This window comes from Staurois parvus, unplaced genomic scaffold (genome assembly GCF_062004578.1).
Source record: "Staurois parvus isolate SC_StPar_1 unplaced genomic scaffold, SC_StPar_1.0 ptg001083l, whole genome shotgun sequence".
Lineage (NCBI taxonomy): Eukaryota > Metazoa > Chordata > Amphibia > Anura > Ranidae > Staurois > Staurois parvus.
In genome coordinates this window covers 1,035,051-1,056,770 of record NW_028318879.1, presented here as the reverse complement: position 1 = coordinate 1,056,770, position 21,720 = coordinate 1,035,051, and the positions used below count along the sequence as shown (strand labels likewise).

The 21,720-nt window shown below is 42.4% G+C and overlaps 1 protein-coding gene across 1 annotated transcript in view; it reads right to left on the bottom strand.

Moving 5' to 3' along the window:
* LOC149440450 (putative ATP-dependent RNA helicase DDX60) overlaps positions 1-21,720 on the bottom strand; it is a gene marked incomplete at its 3' end in the record, with an annotated part of 218,315 nt that overhangs the window by 49,593 nt on the left and 147,002 nt on the right. Inside the window, 4 exon segments of the mRNA XM_089658599.1 lie at positions 4,047-4,151; positions 17,460-17,576; positions 17,578-17,613; positions 17,694-17,820. Of these exon segments, the coding sequence (XP_089514725.1) occupies positions 4,047-4,151; positions 17,460-17,576; positions 17,578-17,613; positions 17,694-17,820 (385 nt within the window).

Sequence of the window (21,720 nt, the reverse complement as noted above, 5' to 3'; positions counted from 1 at the left end):
TTCCTTTTGCGGTACGCTTTTCCTACAAGTCCCGTGACTATACCTGTAGATCCTCCGAGGAAATACTTGGCACACTCCGCCACCTTCAGCTCCATCTTCCCTCAGATGCTCCAGAAGGTCTGCCTCCTGCTCACCCCAGAAAGCCCACCACTCCGTTTCAGCAACAGGTCAACCCGCCACGCATAAACGTGGGCGCTTCATCTCTCCAGCACCTGCCCCTCAATACACCATGGACTGAATCCTGCTATAATCATCTTAATCTCCTCTGTTCAATTCACACACCTGAAAGTTTTCGGGACTCGCCCCTCTTGATTTTTTCACCCACACCCCATTGTGGACACCAGTTCCCTCCTTCAACCATCATCAGCCGATCATATTTTTGACTCTCTCCACGAAGAATCTTCGTCCTCACCTATCTCCTTACTGCTACTCCCTTTCCCCCTTTTACTACCAATCGGCCTGGTGGACTTCCTCTGTATCCCACCGACCCACACCGGGTCCTCCCCCTAATCCTGTGCTCCTAATGCCACCACATCTGACCGCACAGGTCGTTTTGTTTTCTAAATCCCATGTTACCTTTGTTAAGTTGTAAATTGTTTGTTAACCTTGCTTCTTCCCTCCTTAGGTCACCTGAGCCCGTGTTGAACTCGACCTCTTCCTGACAGACTAAGCTGAATTTTCTTTACGCAGGGCACGCCATAAATATTATACTAAGGTTAACAAACCAGATACTTTTTTAGCTCTTTCTCTTTGTAGACTAGACCATGCCACTGAACCCATTCGTCTTAAGCTATCCAGCGGAGATTATACTAGCAACCCTGTCCGCATACTCCGTATTTTCCATAAACACCTAGCTGCACTGTACTCCCAGACTGAGCCCTTCGACCAATCCCGAGCTGACAATCTTCTCGCCCATCTTCCCTTTCCGACCTTGGCCACCCAACACCTCGAAATACTGGAGAAACCGATCTTGGATTTCAAGGTTCTGTTCGCAATTAAGGAACTCAAGCTTAGAAAATGCCCAGGCCCAGACGGCTTTTCAGCCTCTTACTGCAAGAAATTTGCTCATCTACTTTCTTCTGTCCTTACTAAAGCCTTTTACTGCCATCTTCTCAGGCCATTCTTTTACCCCAGAGACAGTATCTGCTATCATCTCGATGATACTGAAACCACACTCCGATGACTCAGCCTGGTCTAATTATAGACCGATCTCCCTTCTCAATATTGACGTCAAACTCCTTGCCAAAATTCTCTCCACTCGTTTAAACCCCATTATAGGCTCTCTTATACATAATGATCAGACTGGTTTTATTCCCTTTCAACAAGCAGGGGACAATATACGGCGTGCAGCTCTTCTCTCCCACCTTGCTTCTTATCCCTAGATATTAAAAAAGCCTTTGATACTGTTTCCTGGCCTTTCCTCCATTATATCTTACGCCGATGGGGTTTTGGTCCTCATTTCTTGACCTGGATCTCTTCACTCTACTGCAACCCTTCTGCCCAAGTTCGTTATATGGGTCACAATTCGGCCTCTTTCCCAATAGCTTGTGGTACCTGTCAGGGATGTCCGCTATCTCCACTCCTCTTCACCCTAGTAATCGAAACCCTTAGCCCCTCTGATTCGGGTAGACCCTAATATTTGTGACATAGAGGCTGACGGGTCCCACCACAAACTCTGTTTATCCGCAGATGATGTACTACTCTTTTTGACCTCCCCTCTCACCTCCGCTCTGCCACTACTTCGGCTCCTCCATGACTTTGGCACCATTTCTCGTCTCCAGGTTAATCCCCAAAAATCTACAGTCCTGAACATTTCACTCTTCCCCCAAGATTCTCTCCATCTCCGGCAAATTCTTCCCTTCGCGTGGTCCCCTCACGCTATTCCTTATTTAGGTATCAAGTTGACGGCGTCTCTGTCTGATTTATACTCAGCTAACTACCTCCCAATGCTCGCCCACCTTACTAGTTTAATGCGCAACTGGTCCTCTCTCCCATTAGCTTGGCTAGGTAGGATAACAGTGGTTAAAATGTTTATTCTACCCAAGATTTTTTTATCTCTTCCGAGTTCTTCCCATACCTGTCCCGGCTTCAACGCCAAGCTCACTCTTACATTTGGGGCTCAAATCGACTCCGAGTCCCCCGCTCCACTATCCACCTACCAAAATTGAAAGCAGGTCTAGGACACCCAAATTTCACAAAATATTACGAAGCAGCCCACCTAGCCCAATCGCCACAGTATCATGCATCATATGAAATCCCTCAATGGGTAATCTTGGAGTCAATTGATATTGATCCCCTCTCATTAGCTAACCTACTTTGGCTTCATCCTTCCGATCGTTGCGGGATCCGGAATCCAATAACCTCCCACTTTATAGCACTCTGGGACAAACTCTAATCCAAATATTCCCTCCAATCGCCACACAACCCTCTCTTATCTCATCTTCACAACCCAGCTTTCCCCCCAGCTTGGTCCACTCCTCGCTCCTTTCATCTCTGGTCTTCTGCTAATTTCTTAAGAGCCCACCATTTCTTGACTAACTCCGGGTTTCATTCCTTCCCATCCTTCCGTGAATCTCACTCTCTCCCTATGTTGGAAATTTTCCGCTACCTACAATTGAAGCATTTCTATTCCCCTCTCTCCACTACCGCATGTTCCGTTAGATCAATGACCCCCTTTGAAAGTGCATGTAACAAAGATCCTCATAGACGTGGCCTTATCTCTATTCTTCATGCTCAACTCTCGACCCCCATACCTTCCTTTCGCCCCTCACATGTCACCAGGTGGCAGAGGGACCTAGCCTCACAGCTGAGCCCTGAAGATTGGGATCATATCTGGCAGGCAACTAAATTCTCTTTCAAAATGTCATGGCAGTTGAGACAAACTATAAGGGCTTATCCTGATGGTATCTCGTTCTGGCTAGGGTCGCTAAATTTACGCCTGGGTACTCCCCCAACTGTTTTAGTGGCTGTGCAGTGAACGGTACATACCTCCACATTTGGTCCTGCCCGATAGCCCACTCTTTCTGGGAAGATATTTTCCGTATATTATCCACCCTTTTTCAAAAGCCTTTTGTACCAACTCCAGAATTCGCCCTACTCAACCATCGCCCCCCTTCTATTTCTAAAACCCAGTTTAAGATTTTTTTGCAAATTACAACCTCCGCTAAGCAAATCATAGCGAAATCCTGGAAGACCCCCTTGCTTAGTGTGCAGGCGGTCCGGAACAAAGTGACACAGTCGATGATAGAGCCCACCGACACAATTTCCAAATTTTTATCGACCTGGTCTCCCTGGGTTGACCACTTCCTTCCTCAGGGATTTGATGAGTCTCTACACTCCCTTAATGCATCCCTTCCTTGATAGAAGCTTCGGAGCTCTGGTTTGGTCCTGTCCCCCCCCCCCATCCTGGTAGTCACACGCCCTATCCTTCCCCTTTTCTCTCCCCCTCTTTTTTTTCTACTATTCTCCATTCCTTTCGCTTCCTTCTTTATTTCTTCCCTTACTCTATTTTTGGTTATTTTACTGAGTGCATACAGTTGTTGTAATCATATAGTTGTTTAACGGCCCTGAGCCTCATATTTACCTACTTGCTATATATGGTACTACTTGTAGTACTTCACTGTATGTAATTAAACCCTGTTACCCAATAAAAAGTTTGAACAAGAATCTTTGTAGGTTACACTGGAACCGGATGAGATTTGAACCATCTATGGCTGGCTTAAGTTTATTTGGCAGGATAATTAGTTGTGTGCATTGGGTTGTCATACTATATTGTGTCACTCTGTTGCGAGGCCCCGAAACCTTGACTATATTTCTGCATGTGATGATATCTTTCACAGTAAGGAGGTAAATAGATAAATTATTAGCGTGCCGATAACCTCTACCATATTGTAAGCTAAGGTTAACTCTCAACCTACTTAACATAAATACACTGCCTTAAAGAGCGTGCCATAGTGCACAAAAATATGTGTGACGGGGCTCAAAAAATTTCCTAAATAAAACTGGTTAATCTTAAAAAGTGTTAAAAAAAGGTCAGTGTAAATTACCTGTCTATAGTTCAGTGCATCCAGGAAAATTGAATCATGCAAGAAAACCACAGATTTGCATGGCATATTGATCCCCAGTGCAAGTGAGCTTGTAGCAGTTACAACCTGAGAAAAAAAAATAATTTACAGAAGTGAACTTTTAAAGTATATGTAAACCCTTACCCATTCAGTTTAAAATAGAAATGAAAGCCATAACATTTGTGTGTGTGTGTTTATATACTGTGTGTGTCTGATATATATATATATATATATATATATATATATATATTACACATACATGCACATATACACATATACACATACACATATGCACTCCTAAAATAATTAAAGGAAAACTTTGAAAAACACATCAGATCTCAATGGGGAGAAATATTATACTGGATATCTATATTGACATGGACTGGGTAATGTGTAAGGAACATAAGGATGAGCCGTCATTTGATTGAAATTAAAATGATCAACCTACAGAGGACTGAATTCAAAGACACCCCGAAAATCAAAGTGAGAAAATTATGCAGCAGGCTAGTCTATTTTGCTGAAATTTCATTGCAGCAACTCAAAATGGCACTCAGTAGTTTGTATGGCCCCCATGTACTTGTATGCATGCCTGACAACGTCGGGACATGCTCCTAATGAGACAATGGATGGTGTCCTGGGGTATTTCCTCCCAGATCTAAACCAGGGCATCACTGAGCTCCTGGACAGTTTGAGGTGCATCGGATTTAGTTCAGGCGAGTGTGGGGGCCATTCAATGGTATCAATTCCTTCATCCTCCAGGAACTGCCTGCATACTCAATGCCACATGAGGTCGGGCATTGTCGTGCACCAGGAGAAACCCAGAACCCACTGCAGAAGTGTAGGGTCTGACAATGGGTACAAGGATTTTATCCCAATACCTAATGGCAGTCAATATATATATATATATATATATATATATACATACATACATATATATGTACTGTATATATGTATATAAGAATGCTTTAAAAAAATATACAAAATGCAAAGTGAGCGAACAGAGCAACAATCAAATTCAAATCAATAATTGGTGTCTTAATTTAAAGCATTCTTTCACGCCTGTCAAACATTTGCAGAGTACTGTATATCATTAAAAACACAGTCTTTGCTAATCCAAACAGTTAATTCAACAAATAAAAACAATATATTTTTTAATACAAACAAACCTTTATTTAGTGTGGGGAAAAGGTTTGGATCAAAGGAGACTTCAGTACAGTTGGGCCATATTAGGTCAATGACATGTCATTTGGTAAGGAATAGCGATGGGAGCAAATGTGTCGACCGGAGTCGGTCATTGTGATTAATAAGGTTCTGCCCTGTTAACGGCATGTGACCTGGTGTAGCTTGGGGAGGGGGGAAGTGGGGGGTTTAGGAGGGCGAGCTCTTGTCCTCCCTCTGTGCTGGACAGCCAGGCTGCATTCTCAAATTTTTTTTTGAGGGGGTGATATACCCTTTTAAACCCATGACAGACCAACATCAAGGATAAGGTTTCTGATGTGGGTTTGGAAGGGTACTGTAGAATCTACTATACCATGCCAAAAGTGACATTTCAGGAAGAAAAAAAAAACATTTACTGGTAAGTTACAATTCCCCACCAGCTTATTTTTTTTTGTAAGGGAAACAGCAAGGGGAGGGGTATTGATTCTATTGTTAGCAGGGAAAAATTTACCTGCAATTGAATTTCTTTTTTGCTTTGTAAATGTCACGTTTGCTCTAGAACCGTTATGCCCACCCCTATCTTAGGTGGTCAGGCACTATAGCTGGCTTCTGTGTTCTTTGCCTATAGCAGCCCCCTTTCCCATAAGGCAAGCAGGTGTACTGGTACTAAGTAGCCCTGAGGTTTTATATACAATTCTATAGTGCCTGGCTACAACACTGGGGTAGGTGTGAACTGAGCACAGCGAACAGGCACTTGAACAGAGCACAGTGAATAGGTACTTGCAGTTGGCAGACAGGCAGAGTGGCCAGTGACAGTCTGGGTTCAGGGCAGGTTGAGTTCTGAGTGTATTCAATATCCGATCCAAAGTCATCAAAAAGGGAATCCAAACTAACAGGCAGGGCAGACAAACAGGAAACTTGGAGCACATGTTACAACGCTATCACAAGCATGAGATCGCAGGCTTGGCTGGCTTAAATCAGGTTGGGTCTCCACCCAGAGACTGGCTACATCAATCACCTTGCAGGTGGACAGGTAGACAGGGAGAATTATGCTAAACACACCACCAGCTAAGCAGCGGTTGTTAACAAAAAATAATTAACCATATGTATGTATTAACAATCAATAATTTTTTTATAGAAAATATCTTTGAACCTGCAAACATTACATATTTCTTTTAAAGCAGAGGCCATAGAAAATAAAATGGTGGGTGTTGCAATTTTTTTTGTCCCACAGTATTTGCACATTGGTTTTTCAAATGCAATTTTTTGGGAAAAAATACACCTTTTGAATTTTAATGCAAAAAACACAATACATAACCCAATTTTTGGTAAAATATAAAAGATGATGTTATTATGAGTAAATGGATACCAAAACATGTCACACTTTAAAATTGCACTCAATTGTGCAACAGTAACAAACAATATACATTTTGCTATCCATAGGCAACAGTTTATAAGCCTTTACAGGTTACCACTTTAGATTTACACAAGAATTCTGGTGCTAGAATTACTGTCCATGATATGACATTCATGGCGATACCTCACATGTGTGACACAATTGATGTTTATTTGCATTTAGGACCAACACGTACGTTTGCCCTCGTGCCCAAGCACGGGGGGGGGGGGGGGGGGACAGGAAACGTTAAGATTTTTGTTTTTTACATTTTTACACTGTTACTTTACATTGTTTTTCTTTTTATCACGCTTATTGCTGTCAGAAGGAATGTGAATATCCGTTGTGACAGCAATAGACAGGACAGTTCCCTCCTCTGCCCTTAAAAGCACTTGATCATACCAAGATCAGTGTAATCAAATACTTTCCATTTTTAAAAATGGTGCTGTTTACATCCAGGGAAACCAGAAGTGATGTATACTCATCGCTTCTGGTTTCCTATATCATAGAGGTGGACAGAGTGGTACCGGTCTTTTTCCACCCCTATCATCAGCCGGCTGGCTGATCAGGTCTCCCAGAGGAATGAGACAGCCCGAGAAAGCTGCAGAAGGAGGGGGGGCATCCCCTCTTGCTGCTGATAGTAAAAGCAATCCATCGGGTAATTAGCCCCTAAGATTGCTTTTCAAGAGATCTAAATGTTGTCTCTAAAACACAGTACTGGGTTGATGCCTGCAGCTGCAGGCATCATCCCGGTATGCCCACTTGAACTCCAGTGACGTACGAGTATGTCACTGGTCCACAAGTGATTAACAAAGTTCTTAGCAATATGCAGCATGAAGGGGTTAATGTGCTGCCACCTTTTCATGCTGCATATTACTAATAACATTGGTAATTAATTCCACCTCCCCAAAGAGTTACCCATTCCAGCCAGTTTACAGGAAAAGCCACACATTATCACACTGTCAAAGTGCCTTACAAACAAGGATGCAGCCAATGCCTTACTTGCACACAGTTCCTTCACATGCAGCGAACCGGCATTGCTCTCTCTTCCATCCTGCCTCCCCACAGCTAATCATGTCATTATGTCAAGCTGGGTCGAGAATAGAGAGCATCTGTTAGGTAGAGATCACTCCGTCTGACAAGAAAGAGAATGTGTACTTTCCAGTGTGCTGGAGCAGGAGTGGAGTGCACTTGGCACACAGCTTTGACTGTAACAGTGAACTGTAGTGGTGCTAAGGTGGTGATAACACAGGTCCAGGCTAAGCAGCAGTCAGCACTGAGTCGGAATCTCCTACTCCCCCCTCACTAGAAAGTTATTGCACCCAGGGTTTCTGCTCCTTCCGTCCCCGCCCTGCCCCTACCCCCACTCTAGAGACAGGCTGGACTTTGGTCACCAGGCCATGAGAGAAAAGCTGGACATCAGGCACAGAACCCTCAAGTCAGGGGATCAGCAAGGTCAGGTTGAAGAGCAGGCAGGAAGTCTATGGAGCCAAACTGGACAGTAGACAGAGAACCAGTAACATCAGGCTGGATAGCAGGGGACATGTCACTGGAGTCAAGCTAAAGAGCTGGAATACAGCCTGGATGCAGAGTGGCTTGAAGAAGAGGATGAGGGTCCCACTTGGACGAATAAGGCAGCCTATCCAAAGGATGGATGGAACTTCTTCAGGTTTGAGCAGATGTAGTTGTGGTGAGGTCTGGTTACTGAAGTCCTTACAGGGGTCCTTATGGAGAAAGGGCCACCACGGCCCACAAGAAACCTTTTAGTTATCCCTGGCTGACTTAGCGTTATGTACTTCTGAAAGCACTTTAAGCCTAAGTGTCAGAGCCTGGAATTGAACCTGCGGTTCAAAGCCTTCTGCGGTGAGAGACAGTGTTTCTTCTCACTGAGCCACCTGGAATGCTGGACAGCTCCCTTGACAATTCTTTGGATGATCCTGCCTTTTCCCTGTTTTGTCTTGAACCTTGAACTCCTTGCTCCTCCCATGAACTTCCTATAAAAGCCATGTCTCTGCACTTCCTGGTTGCCAGATTATTGTGCCTTACCAGCCAATATCCCGCTTACTGTTTCTGCTGCTGTCTTCATCTACGTTACCGACCTTTGGCTTGCTACTGACTACGATTCTGCCTCATCCTATCTACTCCCATTGGTGACCGACCCTTGGCTTGTGACTGACTCCGCTTCTGTTTGATCCCTGAACTGTTGATCCGCTTTTGGTTTCCAGCCTACTCATTCCCTGGTGGGGTGATCCTGAGATCTGCGACCTGGCATTCACACGCAGCCAAATCCATCTCCACCATTAGGAGCTCTGGGGAAGACCGGTGGATGCTTAGACCCCGCACCTCAGATGAGCCTGCATCATTCCCAGGGTGGGCCGCTGGTGTACCAATCCTGCTGGTTTCAGGTAAGCCTTACAACTGCTGTAGCAACTGGTCTCTGAACCTGACCTTATATCGTGACAGAATAATCTGGCCCAAACATGGAGGCCGCTATAGCAAGTGTTGTGAATCCTCTTAGGCAGCAAATTGCTGAGCTGCAGGAATTTGGGGTTACCCATCAGGAAAAAGTTGCCAAACCGGAAAGCATTGTGGATAGGCAACAGGGAGAGATTCAGGCTCTGCAGAGGCAACTGCTGAACCGTGATGATCCTAGCTCACATATGCCCCAGCCCCAACCATCTAAGTTTAATGGAGACCGCCGCCAATACAGGGGTTTCCTTAATCAATGTCGCATATATTTTCAAATGTACCCTGCTGCGTTTCCTTCAGAGAAAAAGAAGGTAATGTTTATTATTGGGCTTCTTACTGGGGAAGCTCTAGCTTGGGCCTCCCCTTATATAGAGCAAAACCATGGCATTCTAAATAATTTTGATACCTTTTTGACCGCGATGAATCAGGTTTTTGATGATCCCAACCGTTGTGCTTCTGCCGAAGCAAAATTACATAGTCTAAGGCAGGGTAGACGCTCGGTCGCTGAATACACAGCCGAGTTCAGAAGTTGGGTTGCAGATACCACTTGGAACCCTGCAGCACAAAAGAGCCAGTTCCGCCAAGGGCTTTCTGAACAGGTAAAGGATGAGCTTGCCAGAGGTGATACTCCTAATGATCTTGAGTAATTCATCCAATTGTGTATCCGAATCGATCAAAGACTTACAGAAAGGAGAAAATCAAAGCAGTGGTAGATTGGTCAGCACCTGGAAATGTTAAGGAGATTCAACGTTTCGTTGGGTTTGCTAACTTTTACAGAAAATTTATAAGAAACTTTTCTAAAGTGATAGCTCCAATCACACAGCTTACAAAGAAAGGGGTACCCTTTGTGTGGACCTCTGAGGCACAAGCTGCGTTTGAAAAACTAAAAACTCTTTTCACTTCTGCACCAATTTTGGTACATCCGGATCCTGAACTACCCTTTACAGTGGAAGTGGATGCCTCCAATTCTGCCGTGGGAGCGATCCTGTCTCAGCAAAGTGGTGAAAAGATGCAGCTTCATCCTTGTGCCTTCTTCTCCCGTTTGATGTCCTCAGCCGAAAGAAATTACGACATTGGGAATAAAGAGCTACTGGCAATTAAGGAAGCCTTTTCTGAATGGAGGCATCTGCTAGAAGGAGCTAATCATCCTGTAACTGTTCTCACAGACCATAAAAATCTGGAATTTATTCGTTCGGCCAAGAGATTGTCTTCTAGACAAGCTCGCTGGTCTCTATTCTTTTCCAGATTTAATTTTGTTATATCATATCGACCGGGATCGAGGAATGGTAAGGCCGATGCCTTATCAAGGATGCTGTCCGAGCCTCTCCTGGAGGGCAACTCCGAATATTCCATCCTAACACAAAAGAACTTCCTAGGGGCCACAAGTGCAAAGACATTCTTGAGTCTTCTCAAAGAGGGGTATGAGAATGACCCACTTCTCAATGATCCTCCTAGGGACATGAACCTGGTGTACAAAAATGGCTTTTGGGTTCAAGGACATCATCTTTATGTACCTGAATCTGTTCGGGTGGAAGTTCTCAAGTTGGTTCATGATTCCAAACTTGCTGGGCATTTTGGCGTTACTAAGACCGAAGAACTGTTGTCACGTTCCTTTTGGTGGCCGGGGTACAAGAAGGATGTCAAACGCTATGTGGCCTCATGCTTGACCTGTGCACGCAATAAAACTCCCCGAACCTCTCCTTTGGGGTTGCTTCAGCCACTCCCTGTTCCATCGAGACCATGGGGGTCTATTTCTATGGATTTTGTGGTAGATTTACCTCCCTCAAAAGAAATGACCACCATTTTGGTGGTGGTTGACCGTCTCACAAAGATGGCCCATTTTGTTCCAGTGAAGGGGGTGCCCACTGCTGAACAGACTGCAGAACTAATGGTTCGAGAAGTATTTAAACTGCATGGAATCCCTGATGATGTTGTGTCTGACAGAGGTGTGCAGTTTACTGCGAAATTTTGGAAAAGCTTTTGCTCAGCCTTGGGTGTTACAATCAATCTGTCCTCTGCTTTTCATCCCCAGTCTAATGGTCAGACTGAGAGAACTAATCAAACAATGGAGCAGTATCTTCGATGCTTTGTCACTTATCTTCAGGATGACTGGGTGGACTGTCTTCCCACTGCAGAGTTTGCATACAACAATTCTAAACATAGTTCCACCTCTCAAAGTCCCTTTTACTTAAACAACGGTTATCATCCAGTTTTTATTCCTGATCTCCCTATCACAACTCCAATTCCTGCTGTTACCAACAGACTAACTACATTGCAGGAGATTCAGGAGAAATTGATTGAGACTTTGAGGGAAGCTCAGGAATATTACAAAAAGGCTGCTGACAGACACCGGAGAGTTTGGTTATCAACGAAGAATCTGAAGGTGCATGTGCCATCTGCTAAGTTGGGTCAAAAGTTTGTTGGTCCTTTTCAGATTTCTGCTCAGATCAACCCAGTTACCTTTCGCTTAAAACTTCCTGACAGTATGAAGATTCACCCGGTTTTTCATGTATCGCTTTTCAAATCATTTCCTGAAAATCCTTTCTCTGGAAGAATTCTTACACCTCCTCCACCTGTTGAGGTACAGGGCGAAGAAGAATATGTGGTGGAGAAGATTCTTGATTCTAGGATGTTTAGAGGAAAGTTGCAATATCTGGTCCAATGGGAAGGATATGGGCTAGAGGAAAATTCTTGGGAGCCTGAGGAAAATGTTCATGCTCCTAGACTAACAAGAGAATTCCACCAGAGGTTTCCCCACAAGCCTGGTCCTAAGACGTCCAGGGGACGTCCTGTGAGGAGGGGAGTACTGTCAGAGCCTGGAATTGAACCTGGGACTTCTGCGGTAGGAGACAGTGTTTCTTCTCACTGAGCCACCTGGAATGCTGGACAGCTCCCTTGACAATTCTTTGGATGATCCTGCCTTTGCCCTGTTTTGTCTTGAACCTTGAACTCCTTGCTCCTCCCATGAACTTCCTATAAAAGCCATGTCTCTGCACTTCCTGGTTGCCAGATTATTGTGCCTTACCAGCCAATATCCCGCTTACTGTTCCTGCTGCTGTCTTCATCTACATTACCGACCTTTGGCTTGCTACTGACTACAATTCTGCCTCATCCTATCTACTACCATTGGTGACCGACCCTTGGCTTGTGACTGACTCCGATCCCTGAACTGTTGATCCGCTTTTGGTTTCCAGCCTACTCATTCCCTAGTGGGGTGATCCTGAGATCTGCGACCTGGCATTCACACGCAGCCAAATCCATCTCCACCATTAGGAGCTCTGGGGAAGACCGGTGGATGCTTAGACCCCGCACCTCAGGTGAGCCTGCGTCATTCCCAGGGTGGGCCGCTGGTGTACCAATCCTGCTGGTTTCAGGTAAGCCTTACAACTGCTGTAGCAACTGGTCTCTGAACCTGACCTTATATCGTGACACTAAGGTGAAAGGAAACAAACATATTTCCAGGGGGTCGATTGGGTGGAGCACTAGACTGAGCCTTTAAAGTCCAAAAGGTGAGGGGAAAGGGCCCCCATCACTTGTGCTGGAGGTACAATATCATAAATCTTAAAGGAAGTTTCGGAACTGGTCTCAAGGCCTTGCCGCAGTGGGTAAGTTCGGCCTCCAGGAGGAAAAGATTCAGACTGTGGCAACTGGCTGGAGAGGTGGCCTGTAGATGATTCGATAAACATGTCATAGATTGCTGCTACAAGAGAGTCATATATAGGCTGGTTATATAAACTGGAGTTGCACTGCAAACGTTGTCATGATCAAGATCCGAATAGGACTGTAATAAAGGCAAGTGACTAGTATTGCCCAAAAAAGAGTTACAAATAGGTAACTGGTAAGCGGTTTTTTGAAGTTCTGTAGGCAGGTCTGGAACAAGGACCTAATATCCCCTGTAGCCCAATTTATGTGCGGGTTATGCAGTTTTTAGCCAAGAATAAGGAGATAAGCACGAGATGTTAAGTCTCCTAGATTGTAAGCTCCAAGGAGCAGGGCCCTCTAATCCCTCTTGTATTGTTACTGTACTGTCTCCCTCCATAATGTAAAGCACTGAGCAAACTGTTGGAGCTATATAAGTCCTGTATAATAATAATAATAAGTAGAAGCTGATTGTCTCTCTATGCAATTCCCCAATGGTCAGAGTATTATTTATTTATTTATTTCAGGTATTTATATAGCGCCGTCAATTTACGTAGCACTTTACATATATATATTGTACAGTCACATCAGTCCCTAACCCTCAAGGGGTGTACAATCTAAGGTCCCTAACTAATAGGTACAGTACACAAGGTGACTAGACTCGTGGACAAAGAAGAGTTATCAACAGCTAAGACTGAAAAGGGTTTGTGTGCATTAGTCAAGGGAATCTGCAGATGCTGTGCTAGGTCACTATCAATGAATTTGCTAGCAGCACCAGAATCTAATAAAGCTGATATGTAAAAACAGGCAGAATTATGTTGTGCAGGAACAAATAGTTTGTCTCAGGGAGAACCTGGCTCCGTATAGTCTAGAGAAGCAGACCCCACCCTCGGGCTAGCTGGGGACAAAGTGGCCGTGATTGCCACAGTATAAGCAAAGTCTTCATCTAGCCTTTTCCCCAGAGAATAAATGAGTAGTGCCAATTTGCATTTTCTCCTACTCCTGAAGAGGTTGGGAGGACCCAAGAAGGTCGGATGTAGAAGTGGGCAGTGTACTAGGGGGCAAAGAAACAAATCTCTCTGTACACCTTTCCCGTAAATGCGTCTGGCGGCCATCTTTGTAAGTGCTTTTTATCCATTTGATGATTTATGCTCCACATGGTTGCTATTTTTTTAATAAAACATACTACATTATATGATACTGTCTCTGGGTTCAGTCTATGAGCTTGCCCTCTAGTAGGAATCCCTTTCCTTGGTTCACCGTGGGCTGGAGATGGAGACTTGGCTACTCTACTTCTGACTGTTCATTTAGTGTATCACTGGCTTCTGGAGAGATCCCAGCTTCAACCGGGTCACCGGCAGGAGGAACAAGCAGGAACACCCCTTAGTGTCATTCCACTCTGGGCTTGCTTGCTACTTACTTCTGGTGAGTGCATTATGGTGGAGGTGCAGTGTGGAAACCACAGAAGTCACTACATTTTGTTGATTTCTTTACATCACTATTTTTGGGACTATTATGATATTTAGAGGACTTATATATTTTCATTTGTTATACCGTATATTTTGTTTCTTCATTGGAGTATTCACTATTCTCTATTTCTTTATTTATTATGTTTCCTTTCTCTTTTACAATCACACTGGTCATCGCTGATTATAACACACATTTTTATTAGCGCTGCGCATTGATATTATAGTGGGGGTTTTTTGATGGAGACAGAGGGTTTGCCACGTTGTGCTAGCTGCATTATGTTTTCCTTTTTTATCTTGCGCTCACCATTTATTCTTTGAGTAACTAAAATCTGAAATCTCTGCTCGGTCCACTTGAAACAGAAAAAAACCCAGAAATTATAATACAATTATCTCTACCATGTTACCCAGACATAGTAAATTAAAGAAGACAGTTAAAAACTCTACCGTTCCACTGCACCAGACCAACAAAAATACTCTATTTAACCACCTACCCCAACCTGATCAAAAACATACCTGTATAGCCAGTACAATTCTAATGAGCCTGGAAATATGCGTTTGTATTAGCAGACTCAGTCTTTGTGGAATTTACCAAGACAGCCTTGTAACTCATATGTGGCTTTATAAAGGGGGATGGAGGCATTTACTATGGACTTCCAGAAGTCAAGAGATGGTATCTCCGGCAACCTCCACTTCAGTACTATGGCCTTCCTTGCATAAAAGAGGATAATGCCAAGGAGAGTTCTGACCGCACTGCCAAAAGCCAAGTGACTTACCAAGCCGAGCAAGCAGACCTCAACAGTCAATGGTATGAGTATTGTAGTCAACTCAGAGACAAACCTCGTAACTGCTTCCCAAAAACCCTGAACTGCAGAACAGTCCTAGAATATATGCATGAAGTCAGCGTCTGGTTGGGTACATTTTCAGAAGTGGGGGTGAGCCCCTGTATAAATTCTATTTAAGCCTATCCTTAACAGCCACTAATTGCTGAAATGGGTACTCCCAAACATCCTCCCAATCCTCCGCAACCATCTGTGGAAAGTGAGCCCACCACTTAGAGAGCAGGCCCTCCAACCCCACATGAACAGAAGGTAGCAAGGCTTTATATATCTCAGAAAGAGGTTTACCCAGGGGGTCCTCTCCCAATAGGGATTCTATTTCAGACCTTTCCAGGACCGGGTAAGTCGATGCAAACTGAGAAGAAAAGGTATGCTGAAGCTACAGGTAGCGGAAAAGGTGAGTGTTAGGCAGACCAAACCTCAGTTTCAGAGCATCAAAGGATCTCAGAGTGCCCCCATCACAGATGTGTTCCAAAGTTTTGATACCGTGGGAGGCCCACACCCTGGGATCAGGAATGGACTGGAATTCCGGAAGTCATGGATTAAGCCATAAAGGAGTATCAGGTGACCAAGTGCCAGTGATATGAGGTTGTTTGTCTAGAACCTGCTGCCATGCTCTAATCACAGTCTTCATAGACAGACTGAGTGAAAAAGGAGCCCTAGTGCCTCTATACAGCAGGTTCCTCAGTGCCTCATAAGACCCCAAATGTGCCGCCTCCAACACTACTGAGGAGTTAGAATCGTCCAAAACCAACCAGTTATGGGCATGAGTAAGCAGGGCCACTATGAAATAAGCCTGGAAGTCCGAGCACGCCAATCCGCCCTGAGTCCAGGGCCTACGTAGGGTCACCCTACCCCACCATCACCACCACCATTTTGTTAGACAATCCCTTGAATATTAGCCGTGACAATGGTTGATATCAATTGGGTCTAGATAAACATTCAGAATTTTAGCACAGCTCTCGCAAACCAAACTCAGGTACTGTATGCTCTGCTCACTCCTACTAATGTAAAGGCCACAGTTTGGTATCAATTCAATAATCACAAACAATTGTAATGTTAAGATTTTCTCTTAGGGACATCTCTAAGAAAGCAGTATATAGTTGAGCAGTATGCAGTGAGCCAGTATACATCTCATATTGGTGCAGTGGGCAGTATGTAGTGGGGGCACTATGCAGTGGAGCAGTGAGCGATATGTAGTGGGGCAGTGAGCAGTAGGTAGTGAGGGCAGTGAAAAGTATGCAGTGGGGCAGTATTTGGGGGGGTAGTATGCAGTGGAGGCAGTATGTAGGGGGCAGTATGCATTGGGGAAGTATGTAGTGGGGCAGCATGCAGTGGCACTGCTAGAAGCAGTTCTCTTCTAAGCTGTTTTTGTGCAGGGTAGGGAGCTGGAGCATTACAAATGGACACCACACCACCTGACTGGAGATTCTCTGCTATATCTGCATCTTCCTCTCAGTCTTCTCCCATTTTCAGTAGAGTGGACAACTGTGTATGTAGGGGTTACTGGCCACACCTCCTTCCCACCCACCATCTCAATCAGCATGTAGAGAAGCTGCAGGTGGAGAAAGAGTCTCTATGAGCTTCCAGCCATTGGAGGCTAATCTCCGGACAAAGAAAACTGTCAGAGGCAGCTCCTCCCGGTCCTTCCAGTAACCCAATAGGGCCCAATCTGGCAGCGAACGACTGCCTGTAGTTTATGAGAAGCCCTGGTCGCAAAGATGGTGGTGCTAGCAATATTTTTGGGGGTGCTATAGCACCCACCTGGTGGCACCCCTGGTTGTTTTGCTTTCCTCTGGATCAACTGCAGGTTTAGTATCTTTCTTGGTTAAACTTTTTGTAACCTAACTACATACGTAACTAAGGCTAACTGCATCACATAAAACAATAAAATAAACATTGTCAATACTTTAATATAAAAAATAGACACTTTGATGTTACTCTATTAAGATAATAAGAACAAAAGTAGAGTTGTTTCTGGTAGCAACCAATCAGGTTTCATCATTTGTTTTAGGAAAAATGAAAGTAAAATTCGAATAAGTCTCTACTGGGCCACCATTCCAAACTGTTTTCATTTGTCTTTTCATTGTCTTTCCTCCAGTATGAATGAACCAAACTTTGTTGCTACACACCATGGCAGTTACTGCACATATAGGTTCATTCTGCTAAATTACTGTCTGTAGGATCCATAAATATCTTTAGCTAGGGATTACCATACAAGTGTATAAATCAAAACAATGTACTTAATGACAAGATAAAATAATATGTGAATGCACTGTCCAATAAAATCTTTTTTTGTGTCTTGGATAGTACATTTAGTGGGATAAATATTAGATCTATATGTGCTGGAGTGGGTCTGCTGTTCCTTTTGTGTTTTCATTGAGGGACATTGGTCACATTATTATTCAACATTTTTGAGTAAAATGCTTACTTTAATGTATCCCATTCTGAATAGCATCTCTACAAATTTTCTTCCTTTAGCATCAACTGGTCCATGGTGGTAACCAATGCCTTTGCTTGACAGTGGTATAAGTTTATATTTGTGCCTTTGAGAATGCCATACTTCTGTACATGGTTCCCAATGTCTGCAAAACATGATATTTGCAAATAAGCTTAAAACAACACTGACAAAGCCATTTGAATTGTAATTATTTGAGAGTCTTACCTTCTCATCCACAGCCCTTTCATCAGCATAGGTACAGTCTGGGGGTGTTTCTTTGAGCTTCTCAATTTTTTTCTTTAAAATTTTGTAATTCTCCTGTTTAGTAATCTGAGTCTGATTCCTTGTGATTCTGTGAAAAAAGATCAGAGACTAGGCATATTTAAATTGTATTCGGTGTCTATGATCTGGTAAAGATACCCTTTTACTCTGTATTTTGTGCAAATGCCTATATTTCCTTGAAGATTACTGTACAACTTGTAAGTTTGTGAACAAAGGATATGATAGAAAGATCATCTATGAACAGGTCAGACAGATTCAGGAAATGGATAGGGATGAATAATTGAAAGATATAATTAAAGATTGTCAGGATATAGATGCCATTACAGCCATAGTCTTTTTTAATCGACAACATAAGAAATGAGAGAATATTATTTTAGAAATTGACCGATACTTAGGGTTGACAAGCACTTAGGTAAAGTATTACTGGAGAAACCTAAGTTTATTTGTTTGTTGTTGTTGTACTGTGCCATGTATTGTCCCCCCTATTGTACAGCGCTGAGCAAACCCTTTGGCGCTATATAAACTCGTAGTAATAATAATAATAATAATAATATATTGAAAAGCTCCAACATTGAGAGATATAATTATTAAAACAGTGATTGACCCCACCCAAACAAAAGTCAGCAGAAGTCTTTTTTTCTTTACACAAAAAGGGTTCTTTGCATGTGGCAGGTATCATGAATACATAAAAACCACTGGAATATTAAAAGGAGAAAAAAAAATACTGTTTAGTACAAGTAAGGAATATGTAATTGATGATTGCATAGCTTGCAACACAGGAGTCATTTACTGTATATAATGTACCTGTGCATTTCAATATATAGGTATGACGAAGAGGAAATTATCTAAATGTATACAAGAATATTTACTGTATACACTGCTCAAAAAAAATTAAAGGGATACTTTGAAAACACAACAGATCTCTATGGGGAAAAATATCATGCTGGATATCTATACTGATATGAAACATAAGGATGTCCCATCGTTTGATGGAAATGAAAGTTATAAACCTACAGAGGACTGAATTCAAAGACACCATGAAAATCAAAGTGAAAAAATGATGCAGCAGGCTAGTCCAGTTTGCTGAAATTTCATTGCAGCAACTCAAAATGGTACTCAGTAGTTTGTATGGCCCTTACGTGCTTATATGCATGCTTAACAACATCAGTGCATGTTCTTGATACTGTGCTGGGAGACACAGCAAACCTTCCAGCGATGGCATGTATTGATTGGAGTTGGACTGCCTGTGCAACCTCTGTAGGATCCCGGTATCACCTCATGCTACCAGTAGTAACACTGACCCTAGCTAAATGCAAAACTATTGAAAAACAGTCAGGAAAGATGAGTAAGGAAAAAAATGTCAGTGGCCTCCACCTGTAAAACCATTCCTGTTCTGGGGGTTGTCTCATTGTTGCCCATCAAGTACATCAGTTGTTAATTTCATTAACACCAAAGCAGCTGAAACAGATTAACAACCCCCTCTGCTACTTGCAAAATATTGACCAGATCAATATTTCAGAAATGTAATTGACTTGATGCTATAGCCTGATTAAAAAGTGTTCCTTTAATTTTTCTGAGCGTGTGTAATATCACCATTGGAAATAAAATAAATATAATTTTAAATTTAAAAAAATCATTTTTTATTGAAGAATTTTAGGGATGTACATAATTGGGACCCCACTGGATTTCGATGTTCTGGGAGATTGAAAGACATTATGCCCACTGGAGAGGATCAAATAAAATTGGAATTTTAAATCAGAGAGAAACTAGATGGATTTATGAAATGATAAATTTGACACCTAAAGGTCTAAATATAGACTTTAAATGTAGAATTAAAATGGTTGTATTGAGGATTTTAATGTAAATTTTTAATATTTCATTATACTGATTATAAAGGAGATATTTTAGGTATTATGTATTAAGATGGAGCATTATATATTTTGACCACTAGATGGCACTATGATGTAGTTACAGTGTACTGAATAATTTGATATATAATTGTTTTTGATTTCCATTTATTAGACTAATGGATACTTTTTAATATATATTACTTGATTTTTTGTCTTTTTATTTGTATATGTAAAAAGGTTGAACAGTGGTATTAGATCCCATTATCCAGATGGTATTATTTATATTTAATTTATGAACAATTTGGATCAACATATATATAAACTCCTCTCTAGTAGCAGTATTCGGATCTAGTTATACCTGGCTAATGTAGAGCATTTTTATGGACAATCAAGGTTTTGTTGTTAGTAAGTGGTGTCGGTATTACTGTGATCTCTTACTTTCAATTTTAAATACACAACAAAATGGCGCAGATTGCTAAGCAACAGTTAACATCTACGGTCTCCAATATGGGAGCTTGTTTGTCATCTAGTGGCTGATTAGAAAGTATACAACAAAATGGCACTGGTTGCTAAGCAATGATAAATTCAGGGTAGGTATAAGTAAGACAAAGTACTTCCCAGGCACTTCCTTCTGAAACAGTCAGCATTGGATGACGAAACGCATCAAGGGCATTATGCCATCACGTTAGGTGGAATCGGAAATCGGCCAACTTGGATAAGTATCCGAAGCCAGAGTTTAATTTTAAGGGGGATATGCTTGTTTAAAGAGGCAATCATTTCTATTTGCACAGGATGAAGTGCACTTTTTTTCTGAGTGAGGGTTTAACCCATTGTTTTAGTAAATTTGCCTGGTGAGCTGATACATTACGCAATTATATTTTTTCCTTTATTCCTTTGAGTTACATATGCATGTGGATAAAGGCAAATATATAAGTTACGTGGAGAAATAGCCCTTCTTAAAAAGCAAGGTGCAAATTGACCTTACTTTCAGTGGGTCAGACTCTGAGGTAAGCGATTTGGTTGGAAGGTGGAAGAGGCATTGTTTGATGGTGATCTACTAATAATTACTTTGCACATCTATTTGGACTTGTGTTGTTGGTGGAAGAAAAAGGTGAACTGTAAAAATGATTTAATACTAATTATATTCACAGAAGAAGATATCAATTAAATTATAAACTGTGTATTATAATTTTGGAGGTGGAAGACACTATGTTATATTCCATTAAAGTGATTCACTCATATTATTCACCTGTATGAACTATTTTATACTGTATGTGTATGCTTTATGTGATAAACTTAATTTTTTTTATTGCGCTGAGTTTATTTTTATTTTGATTGTTTCTTGGTATGGGAACACACAAACAGTTGCTTCAATCATTATTTTGGTTTATTTTAGTGCAATTTACACATTTTTTGTAGTAGCATGGGAGATTTTGGTATTGTAAATATTTAGATAAAGCAAAACTTTTGGGGCTCTTGGTCAAGATTTGTACTAAAGTCCATTTGAAACAGACTTATTTTCTGTAGTGTTTCCTGTTGCTTGTGCTAAGCCAAATGTTCAGGAAAAGTAAGGCTGCAGAGGTTTCTGGTGACCAACAGATGGTATGCAACCTGCCTGCTTGCATCAGGGAAAGTCAGTGGATGACTCTTGAAGAATTAGCAAGGTTTTCTTCTTCCTTGATATGCGGATAAAGTCTCAGATCATTTGTCAGGAGACCAATACTCTCACAGCTACAGCTAATGCTCATTCTTGCACAGCTAATGCGCATTCCCGTACAGCTAATGCTCATTTTCGTGCAGCTAATGCTTGTGCACATACACCAGCACACAGACGCACTCAGGTTAATATCCAATGTGCGCTGACACATCCACGCGCATAAGTGTCAGGCTGCCTATTTCAAGGAAAAGCTGGTGTGTGCTAATCGCCTGGATGTTCTTCATCTTCCCCATGACCTGTGTTCCTTCTTATGCTGACTGATCTCTCATTTGTGAACTGGCTAGTTCCTGACTTTGATATGTGGATTTTGGATACTGACCTCAGCTTGCCTCTGACTACTCATTGCCTGTTTCCCTGGTACTGACCTTGGTCTGCTGCTGAACCTTGCTCTGCCTACTTCCCT